Below are 23,283 nucleotides of genomic sequence, written 5' to 3' on the forward strand. Positions count from 1 at the left end.
AACACCTTAAAGTGATTTCATATTGACAATGGGTAAGGAAGGAAAAACCAATATAATTATCTGTCCTCTTTCAACTGCAAGTGTGTGTGTGTGTTTTCATTTTAATAGCTCTTCGTTTATCAGACTGGGAGCAGAGTAGAACTGGATTAACAATGAGGATTAATATAGCTCTTTTAAAACTGCATAATATTGAATATGGGCTCTTTGAAAGAATTGATTTGGAATTGAAGTGAGCAATGGGGTTAGTGAGGAATGGGGTTAAAGTGAAAGTAGGGCTGTATGAAATTCAGGTCCTTTTCCCCAGAAGTGAGTAATATACATTGTCATTTGTATCATTAAATGTAATAATAGGAAAGTGGTGCAATGTGCGTCACAATGTAAGGTCTATACTTGTTTTCATCCCAATGTCTCATGAAAGAATGTACCAGTAACAAGTAGGGTTTGCATCACAATGTCATAGAGCATGTTTGCATGCCTCCTTGAATACTATATTGTTAAAAATATGTGTATCTTACATCACCCTAGTAACTATGAAATAAATCTATTTAGAATAGAATGGCATGCATATATGTGTCCAGAAGTAAAAATCACATCAATCAATATAACTTCTACTTATTAAAAACATTTCCATATTAGGCTTCTGCCCCATTTTTAAAGCAGCTACAGTCCTCAGGGTTCACGATAACATCACCATGTTCAAGACCTGGGCGCATTGATTCCTATCTTACCATTGGTGCATTTGAAACTATAGTAAAGCTAGTCATATTAAATTTATAGGATATTTCCTCATTTTCAAGGTCTCTTGTTTTACTCCAGCTTGTTGTTGTTGTTGTTATTATTGTTGTTGCTGTTTATCTAAACAGATTCACTGAACAAAACATAGAGACTAAGGGGTACATATTCTTTTTAAAGTAAAATCTTTTGTGCACAATGAGGCAAGGGAAATTTAAACTGATATGCTTGCTCTTTGTTCCTGATAATGTGATGTCAACAAAAGTTAAGATGATTGTGAATCATCTTCAGATTGCTTTTGAGGGAATGTAGAAGTAGAAATGTTGATGGCATCAAGATATGTAGGACCGTAGGCAAAGTTTTTTGACACATCTTGTTATTTCTACCAGTATCAAAGACACATTTTCCTTTCAAAATCAGCCTGGAAATATTGCCTGCTTCGTGCTATGAAGTCTAGCAGATGGAAGACATATATTGCATATATGTCATATCTACAATATATATCAGCCCACAGCAGCCTGCTAGCACCAGACCTCATCGTGGCCTTTTTAAGACTCTAAAGCGGGGGTATCAAACTCGATTTCATTGAGGGCCACACAGTGGTGTAATGTAAAATTTGTTACTACTGGTTCTGTGGGCGTGGCTTGGTGGTGGGGTAATATGACTGAGTGGGCGTGGCCAACTTTTTTTTTTTTTTACTTTTAAAACCATTTTTTCGGCCGAAGACGTTGTAGAAAAAATGCTTTTGAAAATAAAATAAAAAGCCGCTGATGATCGTGTGGCTCAGCAGGGCATGGGGGTGGGGAAGGATTTTTGCTACCGGTTCTCCGAACCACCCACCGCCATTGCTACTGGATCGGGTGATCCGGTCCGAACCGGGAGCATTTCACCCCTGGGGCCACATCAGGGTTATGTTTGACCTCGGGGGGCTGGGTGTGTGTGGCCAGGGTGGGTGTGGCCAGCATGACATCATTCAGGCCTGTGGTGGCCCAAGCTCTCTGACAGCGAAAATTGGCTCCCGAGCTCCGTTTCAGTTGCAACGGCCTCCTACAACCTTCTGCCAGTGAAAACAGAGCCCTCACAAGTTCCATTTTTGCTGGCAGAGGCACCACAGGCCAGTCCTTCGCTGTTTCCATGACGGCCCCGCAGGCCAGATCTAAGCAACCTGTGGGCCAGATTCAGCCCCCGGGCCTTGAGTTTGACACGCCTGCTCTAAAGTCAAAGATTTTTCTCTAGAATTTCTGAGATTTTCTTCTTGTAAGAGAAATAAAAACTGCTGCATTAGACTTGAACTGCATATATCTCACTGGTTTTATGTTTAATGTAACCTTTCTGTTCAAGAGCCACATTTTCTGCCTTCATTCTCATATGCGAGTCTTTCATATTCCTTTAATGTATGTGGTGTATTATAGATGCAAATTTTGTGTACAACCTAGGGACACAACACCTATACTAATAGTTTATGCAAAACATTAAGGCTGAAGGACTTCTTACAACAAGTTGAAAAGGCATTTTAGTTAGTAAAAAAAATAGAGTGAAGCTCTTCCTAGTTGGCAAGTTATGTGTACATGTACAGAGTATGATGTTTTGGCAATACATTTGCACACTAGCAGTCAGTAATATTCTACTGTACAATATTTATTGTACTGCCAAGTTTGAAAAACCACAGAAAGTTTATTTTGCCCAGCATCCCCACTCACCAAGTAGTCAATTATATATATCTCAGGGAAACCTATAAGCAAACTCAATTACCTTTAAGTTTGGATTTAAAAACTAAATCTATAGATCCATTCTTAAGTAACATTTATTGATGGATATTTATTGTAAGAATAAACAAAGAAACAAACTGACTTTTCTAGGAAAAACTTGGACTGATGCAGCATTCTGATTTTTTTTTCTTTTTTAACTTTGCATTTTAAGATGCTATGTAACAGATAATATGCTAATAAGTTCTAGTAAACTACCTAGAGTTGAATGACACTTGAATATTTACGAAGATGCATTTTTATAATATAGAAATATGAATATGCATAAATCCCATATATTAAATCCCACTGCTTTCAAACCTAATTAGGGCCAATATAATACAGCTGGTGATATTACTCAAAAAATTTTAGTTGGAAGTATACCACATATATTAAACATAATTGCAAATAAAACAAATGGTACATTTCTCTCTGTGCATGGGGGATGGGGTGTTACTTACAATATATTCTAGGTTTTTTCAATGTCAGCAAGTTGCATGTATGGGATTGTGGCTATGTTACTGGCTATGTTCATATAACACTGCAAGCTGAATCTCACCTAAATGTGCTTTGTTGTTTGGGATGAATCCACTAAATTTGCTTAGTTTCCTCAAAGTTGCTATATCTAAGTTTTTCGCCTTGGACAATTTCCAATGAAGTTGAGGAAATTATTAAAAATCCAAAGGTAGTCTTCCCCATTTATATAATAAGGCATCCTAAGTCCAATCAAATAGGTCCTTTGCAGAGAAGACATCTAGACTTTGGAATATTTTCCACAAAGAGGCTGCCCAAACTGTTTTGAACTTCTCATAAACTGAGAAATTATGTTCTGCTATTTTTAATCAGGTGTATTAACTCTGACATTTTGCATGCTTTTTCTTATATGCCATTCCAAAATTTTATGATTTTTGGATTCATTATTTGTATGAACAAGTTGTTTTGATCAACGATCATCTTTAAATACAAGATTAAATCAATTCATGAACTAATTATTCATCTTCCCTTGAGCAAAATTGGTTAGAATTTGTAGTCTTCTAACTGGGGCCTATAATTTACAATCCAGAGTTACTCCCAATATTTATTTTAGCCACTAACGAAAAGGCAATTTTTGTTGTCTTGATACTGGCATCATAGGGTTTGTATTTTACTACTCATCAAAAATAAAGCCTATCTCACAGAGAGTTTTGTTTTCTCATAAATTCCATGGAAACCTAAATACCTTTGAATTTGCATCTGCAGGACCACAGCAGATGTATAAATTCCACTTTCTTATGAGTAGCCATAAAAGGTTTGTCTTGTAGTGGGCTCTTAAAACTATGGCATAACATTCATTCCAAGGGCTTTTCCCAGAGAATTTGTTAGACTGTGGTGTATGTAGCCCAACCTCCTTGCCTGCCTACAAGAAGTTCCTATAAATCAGTTGTGTGGTTTAAAACTCCGTTGCCTAAGGAGATGATTCATACTTAAGGTATATTGGATGAAAACAGAGGACATGGGCACTGTAAGCAGTGGTAGCAAATCTTAATTTGTCTTCATAAAAAATAACTACAGCTATTTTAGACAATGGGGAAAGAATTTAGAAAAAACATGAATGTATTTTAAAAGTTATAATAAAATTTTTATCTAGAATACCTACATTTTTTCCTTTTTTGTCACCAGTTTATTGTACAGCAAAAGTTAATAAGCATTATGAAAGATGGACATATATCTGGAGAATACCAATCAGGAAAATTCAAAGGCCCTCTCCCTCTCTCCCTCTCACACAAACACACACAGAGAGAGAGAGAGAGGGAGGGAGGGAGGGAGAGAGAGAGAGAGAGAGAGAATGGATCTCTAACACCTAAGTTAAGATTTTGTTGCTATAGTTTTTATAGCAACCTTAATGCACCATTATGGGCTCAATGGTGGTGTTGAGAAGTCTTCAAAGCCATTCTTTCATATATCTGTGTTATAATTATCACCCTCAAAATTTCCTGGGTATGGTGCACAATGAACACCATTCTGTCCAGAAGATTATTTATGCTTGCAGTTACTTTAAAGCGACATGCTTTATATAGTCAATCTGAATATTTTCCACATATAAAACTTTGTAATTTTAGTGTTACTGCCTAAAATTTGTGTTCATACCGGACTGAGCAAACACAAGGGCGACTTATTGCTCTAGGGACAAATATGGTACTTAAGTGTGTTGTGCCAGCCTGCATTTCTCAGAGTACGAATATAAAAGGCACATAAAACATAATTCCATTAATTACAAAATTGCAAAAACACATAAGAGCCATAATTTGTCTGGTACCTTAACATAATGTTTTTTTTAAAAAAGACCTTCTGAAAACCAACAAGCAGAAGGAAAAAGCTCCCACTAACTCACCTACTTAGTGACCTTCCCACTATGGTCACTAAGCTCTCCCAAAATAGTGAAGAGGAGAAACCTGCAGCCGCAAGAAAACTCTCCACTCAAGCTGGGTAGTGCTGCAAAAATACATAAACTTTCCCAAACTTGAGAAGATGCACAAGACTTTAGCAACTTTGAACATACTGTGTGCTGCTCAGAAAACACTTTGAAACACTATATTTTGAAAATGTGACAAAAGCTTTAATTGGCTTTGATTTGTCTGTGTTAATGGACAGCACAAGTGCTGGAGCCCATGTAAAACAAATTTGTTGTCCCTTTTGTCTGCTGTGCTAGATAATGAAATAAAAAACTAAATTATTTCCAATTAAATATAATTGGCAGATGAGCAATGGTAAAATATAACAGAGCCTACCATTAGCAACTAAAATTGATCATCCCTTCTGTGTCTGTAGTTAACTCTTATCCACTGCCTCTTTTTTCTTTGTCTTACTCTTTTTTTTTTTATCAAGACCATTTTTTCCAGCACAAGTTTGATGCAGTAAAGCATTTTTGTCTTCTCTTTTTTTTAAGCCCTGAACAAACTTCCTGTGTTTCTAGTCTATTCTTAGCCTTTTGTTATCTTATCTTTTCCATCGGTTTATATTGAGTTTGCCTTATCAAGTGATCAATTTAAGGTAATGAAATATGTTCATAATTAGTCTTAAGATATCATTATGCCTAATACGTAATACGTAATATGTATGTATTAATGATGCAAATATTACTTATTGGGGAGGGGAGGGGAGGGTTTACGAGTAAAAGAATTATTTATTTTTTCTAGCGTTTTGATGCTGCTTCTCTCATTTTTGATAACAGATAATGCTTTCATTAACAAAAGTTTTTAAAAATTAACAGCTTCATTGAAATATAAACATTGTGTATTTTAATTCACAGCTATAAAAGTTAAGCATGAAGATTTCTTTTGTACTCTCTGGTTTGCTTTGAGCTGGGATAGCCTGCCAACTAACATCCTGTGCTTGCCAGTTTCCAAATGTCAAGGGCAGTTTGTGTTGCATTTTATTGAGGTCTGCAGAGGAAGAATCATTGTGCTTTGCTACTTTCCCAGCTCCTGTTTGCCTCCCCCACCCCCAGTACAATTCCATAATATACTTGTATGCAGATATCAGGGTATCCAATCACAATCACTGCTGACCAATCTAATGGTGTTAATACTTAGCACCTTTCCTGGTAGTGCCTCTGTAAATCCAGTTACTTTCTTTTATTGGAGTAAATGGCTGCCATTCACTTTGGTAGGTAACATGAATGAATAAGGTACCACTACTCTGTTGCAAATTGCCAAGAGAATTAAAGATCACACTAGCTTCCTGGGGGACTGAGGTACAACGTTCGACCTCTGATGCCTGAATGTATTCATTTTTTAAAAAGATCCTTTAAAGTTTTTAAAATGTCAGAAGATAAAAGGCTGTAGTATAAATAATCTATATTTCTACTTATTCCATCACATCCCTGCACTGCTTTGTCTGGAACTTTAACTATTTTCCTAGAAAAAAAAAATAGAGTAGTATTCTTAGGTGCTGGCTGGGAATGAATCCAGTAAATAACTAGGGTGCAGTAAGATTAAGTTTTAAACCTGGACCACCATCTCAGCCATGAAAACTCAGGTGACTTGAAGCAGTAACTGTATCTCAGCCCAACATTCCCCAAAGCATTATTGTTTTTAGAAAAAAGTATGGAAAGGAGGAGGTGCAGTTTATTCTGCAAGATTTAAATCCAACAAATAATAAATCATTTTACCAGTGTAAATGTGTGATAACTAGCCAAAGGTAGACAAACAAAAATAAAAAACTGTAAATCTTTTAGTAGAGATTTTAAAAAAATGTGTGTGGCATCTTTTGACTTAAGAAGACACAAGTTATACAAGTCTAGCCTGAACCATCTATTCAGCTGGACTGATTTAGGAACTCGTGTCATAATAGAGATATAAATTACTACAAAGTTTAGAAAGTGACATACATTTTTATTCCCGCCCCCCCAAATATGTCCCTGCCACCTCTAGTTTCTCTACTAAAGTTAAAACAGTAATTAGTTATAGTTGGCTTTTGGGGAAAAAACCCTCCATTATAGTGTTCTCCATTCAATTGTCCTCTAGTTTCCTCAGTCCACATGTCTTTGAATATCTGAAGTTCAGCATAGCTGGAGGACACCAAAGTGGAGAAGGCTGTCACAATGTACTGTACCCCTAGAGATAAAGAAAGCCTGTCAAACAGCCTACAAAGAGGGTGTGAGAAATCTAGTTGTCAACATACAGTACTCCAGCTTCTAATAATAAACAGACTGAAGTTGTTTGTAAGCTGATTATTAAAGGACAAATACAAGCATGCCCTTATACACAACAGCAAATTGTTTTGGTTCCCAACTTGAAGAACTGAGCTAAGGACTTTTCTTTTTAAATTAAATTTTTGTCATAATGTAAAAAAATGTGTGTTGGGAGAAGGGGAAACTATAACAGTAAACTTTAAAAAAATATGAAAAAATATGCATACCTATTTATATGTCTAAATATTGTATATGTCTTAAATATTAAAATAGGATAGGGAGCAATACATTAAGCAGAAAATCTGAATAGATATCTTAAAGCAGAAAAACAGCCAAGAACAAAATTGTGTTGTTAAATAACAAAAAAAGTCAGAAGTGACTCAATAAATAAGACTCAAAATTACTGTAAGGGAATGAAGCAAGATTTTAAAAAAAACAAAAATCAGAGAATGAGATGCTTTCAGCAGGTGTGAAAGATCACCTGAGTGGTGCAATGGGTGTGCTGCCTTCTTGGAATTGTTGAAGGGATTGTGTTGTAGACTGGAGATAGGTGTTGTGAAGAGTCGAGAAGAAGAGCTGAGGTGGCGCAGTGGTTAGAGTGCAGTACTGCAGCTACTTCAGCTGACTGCTAGTTCAGCAGATCAGCGGATCAAATCTCACCGGCTCAAGGTTGACTCAGCCTTCCATCCTTCTGAGGTGCGTAAAATGAGGACCCAGATAGTTGGGGGCAATATGCTATTTAGTATACTGTCTTTGGTGTAAGCCGCCCAGAGTCCTCAGAGAGTGGGCGGCATAGAAATATGACTAATAAAATAATAAATAAAAATGTTATATCCCTCCCCCTCTGTTGAGAGAGGGCTGTTCAAAATTGAACACTTAGGTGACCCTGATAAAACTCCAAATGGCCTTAATGACTGCTAAAAGAATGCAAATGACCAGCTGTCTGGAAGGAATATAAATCCTTCCATTCCCCACCATCCAGTCAGAGCTGAAGAAGCTAAACGTCTTCAAAGAAAAAGCAGAAAGTCCAGTTGCCTCTTGAAAAAACACCTTTGGGACAACCATGACCTGGATGGCTGAGAATCTTCATAGAGCAATGTTACGATGTTTTGTTATTTTGTGTCCCAGTATTAACTGACAACAAGAACACACTGATATTTTCTTTCCCTTCTTCTTAGAATCTTTAGTCCCCTCATGGGTCCAGTTTCTAAAATCAAAAAGTCACTTATTTTTATGAAATTAAGATAGCCAAAAATAAATCTAGTTCCCAGAGGAGCTATTTTTATAGTTAATTCCAAAATATTACAGCAAAAGATGGTGCAGTGGCTCAGCAGTTAAGACGCTGGATTTGTTGGCTAGAAAGCCAGCAGCCCAGGTTCAAGACCCAAGCTCCATGCAGCAGGGTGAGCTCCTGTCCTCGCCCCAGCTCCTACCAGACTAGAAGTTCAGAAGCATACAAATGCAAGTAGATAAATAGGTACCACTTCAATGGGAAGGTAACAGTGCTCTGTGACATCATGCTGGCCACATGATCATGGATTTGTCTTTGGACAGTGCTGGCTCAATGGCTCCTGTCCCTATAGTAGACAACGACTAGCAGAGTAAAATCCACAGGGACTCCTTTATCTTTTTACCGTTTTTTATTACAGTAAAACTCAATATTCCAAATTTGACCAGTTAACCATTTATAACTTTCTTAGATCAAACCTTGTTTAGCTTTTTTCTGTTTAGTTCAAATCCTTTAAGTTCTTAAGTTTATAATTAATTTTTATTTTGTTCAGTGTGAAGCTAAACTCACCGGAAACTTTTCAAACCTGCTGTTCTGAAGGTCTCTAATAATTGCCTAAACTAATAGGCAATTTTTAAAAGTGATAAGAAAGTGAGTCTTACAAATTTAGTGTACTTTGAAAGTTTCTGCTGGGATTGCAAGCAAAATGGATAATCCCTTTGTCTCCTGATGCTCAAACCCATGGATGATTGCTATCCTGGAGTCTTTTTGTGAGGAGTAGCTGTCCAAAGCACATGTGGGCAATCTCCTATCCTGTCCTTATCTGGAGTAGTTCCAAATAACTGGTCTGCTCACTAGTTCTTTGGTCTTTGCCATTGCCATTGGCTCTGCTTTCATGGAGGAAATGTCTTCAGTTCACCATGCCTCCCCTGAAGTTAAGGTAATACATTTCAAAAACTCTGGATAGTTCTGAGGACAATTGTAGTTTCTATATTAATAATCCTAGCTTTTGACATTACAACTTATAGAGCTAGGAAAAACTGCTATTTGATTGATAGAATTGAAAGAAAAGGAGTGAGAATTTCCATGATAAAACAAGGTGTTTATATTCTCTCTCTCAGTCTAGAAACAAATGTAAAATATCTGAGTGTCTCAGAGAAATTAATCAGTTATTACCACTGTGACCATTCTGCCAAAATTAAGTTTTCAGTTTGTGTTAATTTGAATTGGAGTTCAGTAACAAGGGTCTAATAGGGTTAAACAGATTGCTGCCTGTTTTTCAAAGCTCAGTACAGTTCAGCTAATGATTGCAATTATCTCATGGCTGATTTTATTTTTGGAAGCAATCCTGATAAACTACTCTGGGCAATATTTTTTCATCTACTGTGTAAAAAAAGCATTCTTGCAGGATGCACTTCTGTTCACATACTCCAAATATATCACTTTTACTATAAATTGCTTGTTTGTAGCAAATTGAAGCAGATTTGGATATAGTATGGAACTCTTACATTAATAGAACACTTTTTTTCACCTTGCTGAATATTTAATGCTTACTCTGGAAATTGAGGACTTAACAAAATAATTACATCTCTAAAATTTCTTATCCGTTGCCATTTATAATAAATTTAATGTGAATGAGGTCATAGATAGACATGTCTGGACAGCCAGTTAGGTGTAGTAGTTAAAAGCATCAGGCTAAAAGACACCATGACTTCTAGTCTTCCTTTAGGCATAAAGCCAGCTGGGTGACTTTAGGCTAGGCACTTTCTCTCAGCCTTGGGAAGAAGGCAATAGCAAAGATTGGCTCAAAGGCATAAAAGAAAGTATGAGTGAAAAAAGAAGGGGCTAATATAATGATCTGCAAAAACCTGGAGCTGGATTTACAAGACGTATTCTTGAGAAAATTCAGAATTTTAGATTGATAGGCCCTGGACATCCTCATCTGTCATCTGGTTCATAGACTAGAGTTTCCTCATCCTTAGTTGAGCTTCCCAAAAATTAAAACCACACAAAGGATAACCTTCATTCATTTTTGAGTCAGCTGTGTTGAAACCATAGTACAATCTTCCCAACCACACTTTCTGGGAATTCTGAGAGATTGTTAGCTTGGGAAAGGCTGTCATAAGTATGTGTGCTAATTTATACTGATGAGATACAAGGTTTATTATTCCAAGCAAAGTTTTCCAATTTTGGGCATTACCTAGCTACTTCTGCTTGAAAAGTAAAGAGATTTGCCAAAGACTTGTGAAGGAAAATGTTGCACTATAGAAAAATAGATATGACAGTATTTTGAAGATCTTGAAAATACTTTGAAATTATTTATCAGAAAATGAATGAACAGTTTTCTTGTCATTTCTTAATTGGAAAGTAAAGAGATTCATCAACAACTTAAGAAGGAAAATGTTTATTTATTTATTTAGTTTGTCAAGCATGTATGATAAAACAAGTCTTTGAAGACTTACCAGAAAATGAATGAAATTGTGAACAGGTCCTAAATGGAGTCTTAGCTTCCTGAAAGCCAACATTGTTGGGTTATAATACCTGTACAAATGTCTTCCACCATTTTATCTATCTCAACATTGCAAGATTCAGTAACTCTGACACTGCTATAATAGATTCCATAATAGGATGCAGTTAAGGTTATCTGAATAGACAAAGGAAGATACAGACAATTGGGAAAAAAAGGACAAATTGACTGTGGGGCATATATTGTTTAACTTTCTTATTAGAAATTGCAGTGAAAAAGTGAAAAATAGCTTAGGCAAACATGTATATGAAATTAGGTTTTCCAAACGGATGTGATAGGGTTAGGAGGCAAAAGCCTTTTGTGTGTAACTGATTACGGTCTTCTCAATTTCAGGCAGCAGCAAAAACCCTGGGAGGGTCTTGTAAGCCCCCCCCCCCCCGAGTTAAATTTTATAAATAAATAAATAGAGATCACAGACCTGAGCTTTTAACTTGTCATTAGCACACCGCCCAGAAAAACTGTTCAGGAAGGGATATTCAAAAAGCCTGACAATATTTGATTTTAAGGCTATGCCTGGCAGAAGTAGGAATTGAGGACAAAAAAGATGACATTTTACTGAGGGTCTGATAACCCTAGATGGAATAGATTGGGGGGAAGAATGTTGTTGTGATGTATGAGAAGAGGAAGGGTAAACCTAGCAATGAGAATAAGGGGAAGTTCATTGGTGATGTAGGCTCTGATTAAGACTTTAATACTTTGATCTTTTTATGAGTCCCAGAGTAGATGACCTACAGTATTTGATATTTCCTGTTTCTTATAAGTACTTCATACTCAAACAGCTATTTTAGTTTCTAGAAACCATCTGTACCATACACTTGCATATTATAGTCTAATAACACCCTAAGCCTAATCCAGCCTCAGAAAAAATTAATTACAACCTGTATTTACACTTATGGCCATTGCAAATTGCACAAACATGGTTGTGTGATTGCAATTCAAGTGTTTGGCAAGAAGCTCACATTTACAACCGGTTTGCAGTCATGTGATCACAATGTGCAATTTTTTTTTGCTAGTTTTCCCATTGGAAAGCTGGATTTGCTTAATGGTTTGCTGTAGTGACTTGCTTTGTGACCATTGTAAAAATAGTTATAAAATCAGGTCAGGTCATGTAGCAACTCACTTAAGCACCACCTTAACTTACTACCAAAATTCTAATTTCAATTGTGTGAGGACTAGCTTGTATAGGGAGTCTTTCACTCTTAGCGTGTGATGTTCCTTTTCATATCAGTCTTCTTGCAATGATGTTTAAGATGATACCAATCTATGCTAAATAGCTGTTTGAAAGCATAGATTCCTGATTCATAATGTGTACAGCAATCATAAGAGTTCATTGAAATGGCAGTTTCAAGAGGTACGTTAATGGAAAATGAGCCTGATCTATAGTTACAGTATATTTTCTTATTTCAGAGTGAAGCATGATCAGTTACAAATGGGAAAGCTCAAGCTGTGAGTAAGGAGTACTTTTTTTGAATAAATGTACAGAGGTTCATATTAATATCTTTCTGATAGTGATTGAGGGAGATGCACATTAAAACTTCAGCTAAGAGACCTTTGTACTACACTTTGGCCACCATAACATTATTTTTTGCAGAAAAGATAAAACTTAGCTTTTGGTATGCAGTTTTTAGATTATGTAAATAGTTGAGTTATCTACAGGCAGATCTCAGCAATGCAGGTTTAGCTTCTGGGTAATCATGTTTTTGCAAACCTGTAGATAACCTGTCAAAAATAAACGACTGATGAATACAGTGAAAGACTGGTCTAAGATTAGAATCTTGAAGTTTTCCATACGCAAATGTATGATAAAGACCCTCTGTACACTATATTATTTGTACTTCTTTGGCATCATTGTGACTCACATTTTAATTCTATACATACATTAATGCAGAAAAATGCAAGGAAACATGGAAGGAAATGTGCAAGTGTGCATTCTGACAATTGAATTGACAACATGGCTGAGGAGGGATTCATTCCTTCAATGGTAACATGACAAAAGTCATTAATAGACATTACAACCTACTTCAGAATAGATAGTTATAAGAAAGAAATGGTATTTGTTTATTCATTTGTAGATTGCCATTCAGGATTTTCTTTTTCTTTAAAACTTGTGTGCATGTCTGCGTGCACGCGTGATTGATTGTTTATGTGGCATCAAGTTGGTGTCAACTCTTAGCAATCACAGGAGATGTGCTGTAGATATAATCTATTGTTGAGCTGTATCCTGTCTGATGGACAAATTAGCATATATTTTCTTGAATGTGCACTTGGTGTCAAATTTGAAATAACCTGAGTTAAATTTTTGAAATAGCCTGGTACAAAACTAATTACAAAATGAAGTGTATCCTAGAAGAAGAAATGTGTTACACAAAAAGAGAATAGATTTGGAGTCTGCTTTCCATAAAATTTGCATATATCAATGTAACAATGTTGGTTGTCATTTAGCAATATTGACTATTTAAATTAAAAAATAAACAACACTCTTCCTTGGTAGATGAAATTGTGACCAGATAACTTAAGTGCCACCTCAGTGTTAAATATTGATGAGTCATTAGAAGTTTTCAGAAATTCAGAGTTCTCTCTAGCTCTCTTAAATATGAGTAAATTTTGCAATTGACAAAAGAAAATGGATTTCATCATAATGTTGAAAATATATTTAAGTGTTCACTTTCTCAACTTGTCCACTCAGTTCGGTCAGCAGTTTCCGTGTGTACAGTACATAAAGCCAAACAAACATACTTACCTTTATCTTTTGGTAGCATTAAAACATGCTATTCTTGTTCTGCAAGTTAACATTGGAAGCTGTACCAGCAAGCCTTTTGACAGCAGCACTTATTTTTGACAGCTTAATTAACTGTGGATTCTTGACCTTTGAGATGTGGGAATCCAGTAGTGAATTTATACATAAAGGGTGAAGATATGCATTAATATATAGGAAGCTATAAAAGCTGAGAAACATTGCCTTGAAATAATACAAAGGGGTCTCTACATTAAATGATGGAAGACACTGTATAGGGAAAAGGAGATGTTTCTTCTCGTAGAACATTGGTAAATACTGTACAGTAATCAAATACCACATTGCCAAAATATGGCAATGGTCATCATTAGGCTTTAAAATGGTGCTCAACAAATCCACATGTTTACCATATTCAACTGAAGTTAACTTTCTTGTAACTTTAACCCATCTGATCTAATCTTGCTCTCTAGGGAAGAGATTTTTAACTGGCTCTTTAGGTATTTGAGGAGTGCTTTCATGTCTCTGCTCAATCTTTTCTTCTCCAGGCTAAATATGTACCATAATTCACCGGGGATTTGCATATACAAACAATTCCCAGGAGCAACAGCAACAATGGTGATCAAAGGTGCTTTCTCAGACATTGAAGCAGTTCCAGCGCATGTATCACTAGTACAGCTATCAAATATTGGCTTTAAAAATATAGATGACCACTAAATAACAGTAAAGCATTATTATTATTATTTTGTGAATCTCGTTGCTACTATGTAATGATTAACCAAGCCACTACACATTGAGGCCGACAGTCACATCCGATTGCCACTCCATATCTATCCATCATGCTTCCCTAAACAAATGCCTAGTTTTTGTGGGCACTTGCCAGCCCTGCAGAAGATTACAACCTGGTTTCTGAAGGTCCAGCCAGTCATCTCAATGCATGTAGGGCCTCTAAGGTGATTGCTGCTGCAACGTTTACAATATTCATGCCACAGGCTGGAAATTGTAGTTTAACAATATCCCAAAGGCTGCAGATTCTTCCCCACTTATTTACTGATTAACAGCTAACTAAAGCCGAACTATAGAACTTGAGGCTTCCAGATGTCTGTGCCTAAAATCCCCCTTACCTATAGTTAACACAATGTGTGCTCACAGATTTTGAGAATTAACTATTCCATAAAGATTTGGAAGTTCTAAACTAAGATGATAGCATAAATCATGTCCTTTACATTTCATTTTCTTACTTCAAGATACTTCTCTTGCTTTTATTCTGCTTTCAAAATGGCTCAGACATATTGGACGTCCAAACAATTGCTTTTATAGTAACCCCATTTTGCTTTTTCAGACCCCTCCCTCATGGTCATCTGAGTGGTGTTTCTATTAATAGTGTTTATCTTCAGCATCTGTCTGATTTCAGAACAAGTTTTTGAAACAAGCAATTTCATTTCATTAAATAACTTAGTAATTAAGGTGTTTTACATAGAGTTAGAGTTTACACATCCTGTACATGTGATGTATGGCTGAATTAAGGTTAAACTTTTGTGGTGTGTGTCAGGGGTGGGTTCTAAATTTTTTTACTACTGGTGATACAATTTTCCATGGTTTTTTGATTGTTATCTATAAAAACCTGGAAAAGGCCAAATGTTGGCCCTGTCCCTTCTGCCAAAATGTCAAAATATAATGGAATAAAATCCCCACATCTGCACAAAATTTTGGGAGACTTTCAAAGGTTGCTCATCTCCATTTTAGGTCATGTGTTTTTGTACATTAGAGATTTCTGTATCACAACAAGGATTAGTAGATCAAAGGTAAGGAATACATATAGTCCTCAACTTACAACAGTTCATTTAGTGACCGTTCAAAGTTACAACAGCCCTAACAAGTTAACTAACAGCCCTAAAAAAGTGACTTATGACCATTTTTCACACTTACGACCATTGCAGCATCCCCATTGTCACATGATCAAAATTTAGATGCTTGACAACTGTTTCATATTTATGATGGCTTCAATGCCCTAGGGTCATGTGATCAGTTTCTGCGACCTTCTAACAAGCAAAATCAATGGGAAATCCAGATTCACTTAACAACCATGTTACTAACTTAACAAATGCAATGATTTGCTTAACAACTGCAGCAAGAAAAGTTATAAAATGGCACAAACTCATTTAACAAATGTTTCACTTAGCAATATAAATTTTGGGCTCAGACTACCTGTACTCTGATTTTTATGTTGTCCAACACAAGCTATAATATGAATGAGCCTTCTAAAGGTTCAAGGAGCCATATCACTTTCCCTTTGTGAAGGGATCAGGTAAATATAAAGTTGAAAATATTTTCCTATTTCATCCTCATGGGAAGCTTTATTTACAAGTTTCCAATAAGACAGAATATTAAACAGTTTCAAATCATGATTATATAATCTAATTTGAATGGGAAATTATAGTTAAGAAGGTTTCTAATGAAATTTTCCACCTTGAAAGAGGAAGGAAAAGTACTACATGCAAATAGATTATTCATATGAAGCTAAGATACAATAGTTTAAATACAATCTGTTTATATGAAAGTCATTATTTCTATTATTTAGAAATAGAAAGTGTTTATCCATCCTAGAAATTTCTTATATTATATTTCTTATGTCTTATGCAACACATAAGAATACATTTGGGCTTTTCCAGTAGTTTAACAGTTGTAAACAAATATATATGCTATGTGAGTTTGTGTAATTCAAGAAACTTGCTGGCTTCCAATTATATACCAGTAGGGGTATGTTTTACATATAAAAATTGTATTCATCTCAAGCATAATTAATTTAACTTGGAAAAGTGGGACTTTCAGAATATACCTTTGCACTGGGAAACATTTGTATTGTCTGAGATGACGAAAGTTGCATTTCTGGTTCTTCAGCTTTTTTTGGAATGTTCAAATTTAAAGACAGTTTTAGGCGTGTCTCCACTGAGCCATATGCTTTCCTTCCTGGGTCAGCATGGCAGGCTCCAGCCTAGTACTGTACTCCAGTGGTGGGTTACTACCAGTTCACCCCGGTTCAGGCGAACTGGTGGTAGTGGTGGGGGAGGCTCCGTCCACCTGCCCAGATGTCATCACAGAAGTTCTGCACATGTGCAGAAGGTTCTGCGCATGCGCAGAAGTGTGGTGCACACGTGCGCGTGAGTGCTCTCGATTCTGAACCGGTAGCGAAGGTAAGTGGAACCCACTACTGCTGTACTTACAAATTTATAATACTCAGCACAGACACCTACAGTAGGTGCATCTCATGGACCATTAGCCACATGTCCATGGTGGTGCATGGTGGTTAGAATACAGTATTGCAGGCTAATTCTGCTGACTGCCAGCAATTCGATACTCAAGGTTGAGTCAGCCTTCCATCCTTCCAAGGTTTATAAAATGAGGAGCCAGAGTGTTGGGGACAATATGCTGACTTTGTAAACCACTTAAGAGATGGCTGTAATGCACTGTGAAGCAGTATGTAAGTCTAAGTGCTATTGCTAGAGCTATTGCTATTTGAAATTTTTTAAAAAAACTATTGATACATATATTGGAGGTCTTATCAATTTCTGTTGCAGGAGTGCATGGAACTACAGGCAAATGTTCACTAACTATTGCAGCAAAATTTGTGAATACTAGTACACAATACTGCTATTTCTGGTTCCCGTGGCCAATTAAATCATTTCACTGTTTGCAAAGTTTTAATTCCCTAGAAGCATCTTAACTGTAATATAGTTATGAGATTCTTTTTGAGCAAAGAAAAATGTGAATGACTTTGCTGTAAAATGGCCTGGATTTGTGGTCTAAACACAAATAATAATAATAAACAGAGTGATTTGCAGTGATGATATGTGGCCTTTCTAATTAAGCAAAAAAATTAGTTGAGATAACTGCAAAACATTATTGCTTAAAATATCTCCTTAGCAGCCAATGTTTTCTTTGTGTTGTTATCTATCATGTTTGTAAGTTCAAGCACACATTCATACCTTAAGCCTTCTTTGAATCATTGAAAAGAAGAAATTTTTTTAAAAAAAAATATTTGTGAGTAAAGACAGAATATTAATGTACCAATGCCTCACTTACTTGGTTGCATTGAGAGTTGTATAACTTGATGACACAGAACATAGAATGTTTTGTTCAGAAGACTTCCCATAAGGTTCCCAGTATTATCAGTTGTCAAGGGTAGATATTCAGCTGTTTATTTCAACCCCCATCCAACTGAGTGATGCTGCCAAAGTGTTGTTCCTGCACTTGGAAGCCATTTGGGTTTGGATGGTCAAGAACAAACTTAAGCTCAGCCCTAGCAAGACCAAGTGGTTATAAGTATGAGGACTTTTCATATTAAGGAACATTCATTTCTAGTTCTACGCAGGATGGCAGTTCCCCAGCTAGAACTAGTGTACAAGATTTAGACTGTCAACCTATGTTTCAAGAGGGGGTGGGAGCTGGGACGAGAAAGGGATTTGCACAGATTCACCAATTACATCCAGTCAGTGGTGGGATTCAGCCAGTTCGCACCACTTTGGGAGAACAGGTTGTTAACTTTCTGAGCAGTTTGCCAAACTGGTGTTGAAAGAAATCATTAGGGCAGAGAATCGGTTGTTAAATTACTTGAATCCCATCATTGCATCCAGTCCTTGAAAGGAAGACCCTTCTCACAGTGACTTATGCTATTGTCACATCATATGTGGATCACTGCTTTATTCTCTATTTGTTTAATAACCATGTGTCTCACTTAATAATTTACATAATAATATGTAAAAATAAGTGTAAAATTGAATCCAGTCACAGGTTGTCTTGACTTTCAACTGCAATGACTTAATCACCAAAATTCTGGGTTCAATTGTGGTTGTACTTCATTTCATTCATTTCATTTTCATTTTATTAAATTTGTATACCGCCCTACTCCCAAGTCATTAACTCAGGGCGGTGAACAGCCATAAAATAAAACATATAAATACAAAATTTAAAATAGAGATAAAACAGATTAAATAAATTTGGCTGAACCATATTTAAAACCCCAATAATTTAAAACCAAATTTAAAATTCCCATTTAAAAGAGGAAAAGTTTAGGTCAGGCCGGCTTGCTGGAATAGGAACGTCTTAAGCGTGCGACGGAAGGTACGCAGATCCGGAATCCTCCGTATCTCGGGGGGGGAGCTCATTCCAGATAGTAGGTGCCCCCACAGAGAAGGCTCTCCCCCTGGGGGCCGCCAGTCGACATTGTTTGGCCGACGGCACCCGGAGGAGCCCCTCTCTATGGGAGCGTACTGGTCGGTGGGAAGCTATTGGTGGTAGCAGGCGGTCCCGTAAATAACCAGGTCCTAAGCCACTTCAAAGAATACCTGTATGTAAATATGAATATAACGTGCTTCTTGGGTTGAAATTTCTTTTTTCCTTCATTGTCACAGGAGCAGTTCTGAAAGAAGGAAAGAGAAATCAAGGGATGCAGCAAGATGTAGAAGAAGCAAAGAAACTGAAGTATTCTATGAGTTGGCCCATGAGCTACCATTGCCTCACAACATTAGCTCACATCTGGACAAAGCATCTATTATGAGGCTTGCAATCAGTTTCTTACGGACACACAAGCTGTTGTCTTCAGGTAAGGACAAAATGTTTCAACCGTGGTCAATTCCATTGTATTAACTGATGACCCAGCAGCTCAACTTGTTTTCCCATTTAAGAGGATAGCCTAATCCTATGAAATTCCAATTTATTAAACTTAATTCATTTTCTCCTACATGAGCTGAAGATCATCAAAGACTTGTGATCCTTTTGACAGAAGCTTCTGATAGGTGGCTTTACTTTTTAGTCTGCTAAGAAATATAAAATGCTCCCTTCTATTGTGAACAACAGAAGATGTCCAATAGCATGATTGCCGAGATACATTTTGTGGTGGAAACATTTTGCCCAACCTAGTTTTCCTCCTAAAAGCCCTCTGTCTGTGCCTCTACTTAGTAGAACATTGTAGGAAGAGAGATGTGTTGGTTTATAGTAGCCAAAAATAAGGGGTCTGATGACATCTTTTCAGACTAATGTATTTTATTAAAAGGCTTAATAAAAAAAAGTAGTCTGAAAAGCTGCCACCAGGTTTCTGCTGATTTTTGTCATGCACCAGTGAAGTTAGATTTCCTTGATCCAGTTTTCCAGATGTTTTACACCAAAATATTAATTGAGTCATATTGGCTTGGAATTTGGGTGTTGTAACCCAATGCATCTAAAATCAACTAAGCTGTAAAATAAATAAAGCGAGTTGCTCACCAATGTAGTGCCAGTGCTATTATAGGAATTGCCCCTATTGCAAATTAGCTGCTGAGTATATTAATACCGGTATTAAAAAATACTGTTTTCCCCCAGACAGTAAGAGATATATTGTGGAAAAATACAAATTATAGTCAAGTTCAGAACTTTATGTTATGGTGATTCATGGGGCTCATACAACAAATTGTGGAGACGAGCTTTATGTTGCAACACCCATCATCCCTTGGTGTTGGACATGTTCAATAGTACCAGGGAGGGGGGAGGGGCACAATTACCTTTTGTCTTTAAAGAAAAGACAAGCAGGAGTGATATAAGATAAATTTGATGTATGTATAGCATGTGAATTTGCCTTGAATTCAAATTTTCATTTAGTCATTAATTTGGTTGGATAGATTTTGACAAATATTCCTATTCAGATCAATTTAGATCTCATTTTAAATATATTTTTGAATCCATACTTTTCTCCCTTTCATCAAACAAGCTGGCAGAAAAACCTTGGTTACGTAGGAAAAACCTGGCTAGAGGAAAAAAAAAACACACACACACACACACACACACACACATATATATATATATATTCATAGAAAATTTTATTTTAACAATTGAGTTTTGAAATTTAATGCCCACATTCTGTTTAAATAATGGTTTTATACGTACCGGTATTTGTCATAGTTATATATTTATCATTTATTTATTTGCTTGTCTCAAACTATATCATTCAATATGGCCTCAGTGCTCTGTGCCATAATATCTAGCCTAACTGCCTTAAATATAATGGATTTAAGATGAAAAAATAATTAAACAGGGGGACCAATTACAAGGAGAGATGAATATATTTAGCAAAGCTAGTTACAATCTGTTCAGGATAATTTAATTTGAATTCTTGCTCTGAATAGACATTGTACTTCACAATGTGGATAACTCCTTCCAACACTGAAAATGCTTGAAACAGCAAAGTAGACCTTAATAAGTCAGATTCTTTGCAAATAACGGTATTGTTATAAGTAGCATCCTTTCACTGGAACAATTTTCTGTATCTCACAACTACCCATGTGTAATAGAAATCTAGTTGTGTGCTTGCTTTTCCCAGGAGTCATTCCTTAAAGGTAAGAGTCCTTACTTTTGCGTAGAAGATCCTAGGAAATTCATCAGGCACTGAAATCTTTAATAGGAAAAGGCCCTTGTTTAAAGACTTGGTGAGCTACTCCAAGTTAGTGAATATAACATTTTAAGCTACAGTATATGAGCCAAAGGGACACGGTGGCTCAGTGGCTAAGACGCTGAGCTTGTCGATTGAAAGGACAGCAGTTCAGCTGTTCGAATCCCTAGTGCCGCATAATGGGGTGAGCTCCCATTACTTGTCCCAGCTTCTGCCAACCTAGCAGTTCGAAAGCATGTAAAAAATGCAAGTAGAAAAATAGGGACCACCTTTGGTGGGAAGGTAACAGTGCTCTGTGCATCTTTGGCATTTAGTCATGTTGGCCACATGACCACAGAGATGTCTTTGGACAGCGCTGGCTCTTCAGCTTTGAAACGGAGATGAGCACCGCCCCCTAGAGTCAGGAATGACTAGCACATATGGGCAAAGGGAACGTTACCATATATGAGTGAAATTATAAAACAAATGTCTATTTCTTCCTGGCTATCTAGGAAGGAAATAGAGCCCAGGGTAATTATTTTGTTTTTGAACTGTTGCTTTGATAATGCTGGTCAGAGGAGGAAATCACACTGGAACTAGGCTAATCTTCCTCAGCCTGGATCACTCTAGCTCTTTTGGGTTTCAGCTCCCAAAATTCCTAGCTATAACTATTGCCCATACTGGCTGAGAATTCTAGGGGCTGAAGGCTTGGAGAATGTAGCTTTAGACTGCAAATGTAAAAGACTCCATGTTGGAGTTGCCCCAGATATAATTCAAAAATCAAAATCCATGAGCTACCCATTATACATAAGACACTTTGTGGAACAGAGTGCGAAAAATAGGCTTGTAATTAAATCTTCTTGAATTCATCCTTGCTGTTGATGTGCTCTGCAGAGATACCTGTGTTGCATATTTGGAGTTAGAATTCTGTGATTTCTATTGAATGCCAGAATATAGCAAACATGGTTGACTTCTATATTTTCCATTTCCTCCTTTCTTGAAAGAATCTGTTATGCCAGGTACTTAAAAGGAAAACTCCAATTGTTGGAAGTAGTGTTCTTTGCCTTGAATTTAAATGGGATAACATTTTGAATCAAAGGATTGCATCATTCTTTTGGCTAAGTGCTCTCATATATCAAGTGGGGAGGAGGAGTTAAACAGTTTGGATTACAACTGTAACAAAATGAGTGCTGCATACTTTCCTTTTCTTCTGGGGCATGTTCTTTTTCAAAGTTTATCCTTTGCTCATTCTCAGTTAAGTGTCTCAGTTATTTTTTCCAGCACAAACTGTGTTTACAACTTGGATAATACCACTCCAGAATTTGTAATCTTATTTTTAAAGAAAAAATAGGTACAAAAGATAGTTCCCCTATCAATGGAACATAATGTTCCTATCAGTGGAACATAATATTTTATTCATTAAAGAGGTGAAGGCCATTACTATGTCTAGAGTATAATTTCTCTTTAAGAATCACATATTATGACCACTTATCTAAATCAGAGATTGGTAATCCAGGATCCTCTATATGCTTAACATTCAAAGAAATATAGACCTAAACACGTATCACTTGATGTGATGTTTTATGGACATAAAGATTTATTCATTAACTAATGAAGAATATCAACTGTTAATGGGAAAAACAGCTGCCTAAAACAGCTGGCTTAAAATTTTAATGGGCTATTTTATGAGTAAGGGGTTTTAAAATTTGGGGAAGCCAAACTAATTTAATTCTGTTTTAATTTATTTTAATTTTTATATTGTATGTATTTTAATTTTGGCTGTTCACCGCCCTGAGTCCTTCGGGAGAAGGGCGGTATACAAATTTAATAAACCTAAACCTAAACCTAAACCTATATGCTATTGTGAAAGAGTATTGTTAAACGCTAATTGAAGGTACTGAAATTTACTGAACCTATTAAAATAAATGAGATGCATCAGTCTTGTCTTAGATTTCATTGTTTTCATTAGTAAGTAAATCTTTGATTTTAAAAAAAATCCCAAATTTTAAGAAATAAAAAAGGTCTTCCAGCTAAAGAAGTGAATAAAATTATCTTAAATGGTTGAATAATACCAGGACATTATTTTAGTGTTTAGAGAAGATACGGTTAGAATACTTGTGTTTGGGTGTGTGGAGAGTTAGCAACATAGAGCAATGAAGGTGATTTGGCATTTATAATTGTTTAAGGGATTATGAGCCCCCATGCTAGCAATTTGCTACAAATTAATTTAAAGAAATTATGCTTTTTTT

At 36.3% G+C, this 23,283-nt stretch overlaps 1 protein-coding gene across 2 annotated transcripts in view; it reads left to right on the forward strand.

Annotated features, from left to right (window-relative positions):
• EPAS1 (endothelial PAS domain protein 1) overlaps positions 1-23,283 on the forward strand; it is a 100,694-nt gene that overhangs the window by 31,391 nt on the left and 46,020 nt on the right. For both annotated transcript variants that reach the window (XM_034427653.3, XM_034427652.3), the window contains exon 2: positions 19,047-19,237. In XM_034427653.3, coding sequence (XP_034283544.2) covers positions 19,047-19,237 — 191 coding nt within the window. The remainder of the gene's footprint in view (positions 1-19,046; positions 19,238-23,283) is intronic.

This window comes from Pantherophis guttatus, chromosome 1, assembly GCF_059756535.1.
Source record: "Pantherophis guttatus breed Tessera chromosome 1, ASM5975653v1, whole genome shotgun sequence".
NCBI lineage: Eukaryota > Metazoa > Chordata > Lepidosauria > Squamata > Colubridae > Pantherophis > Pantherophis guttatus.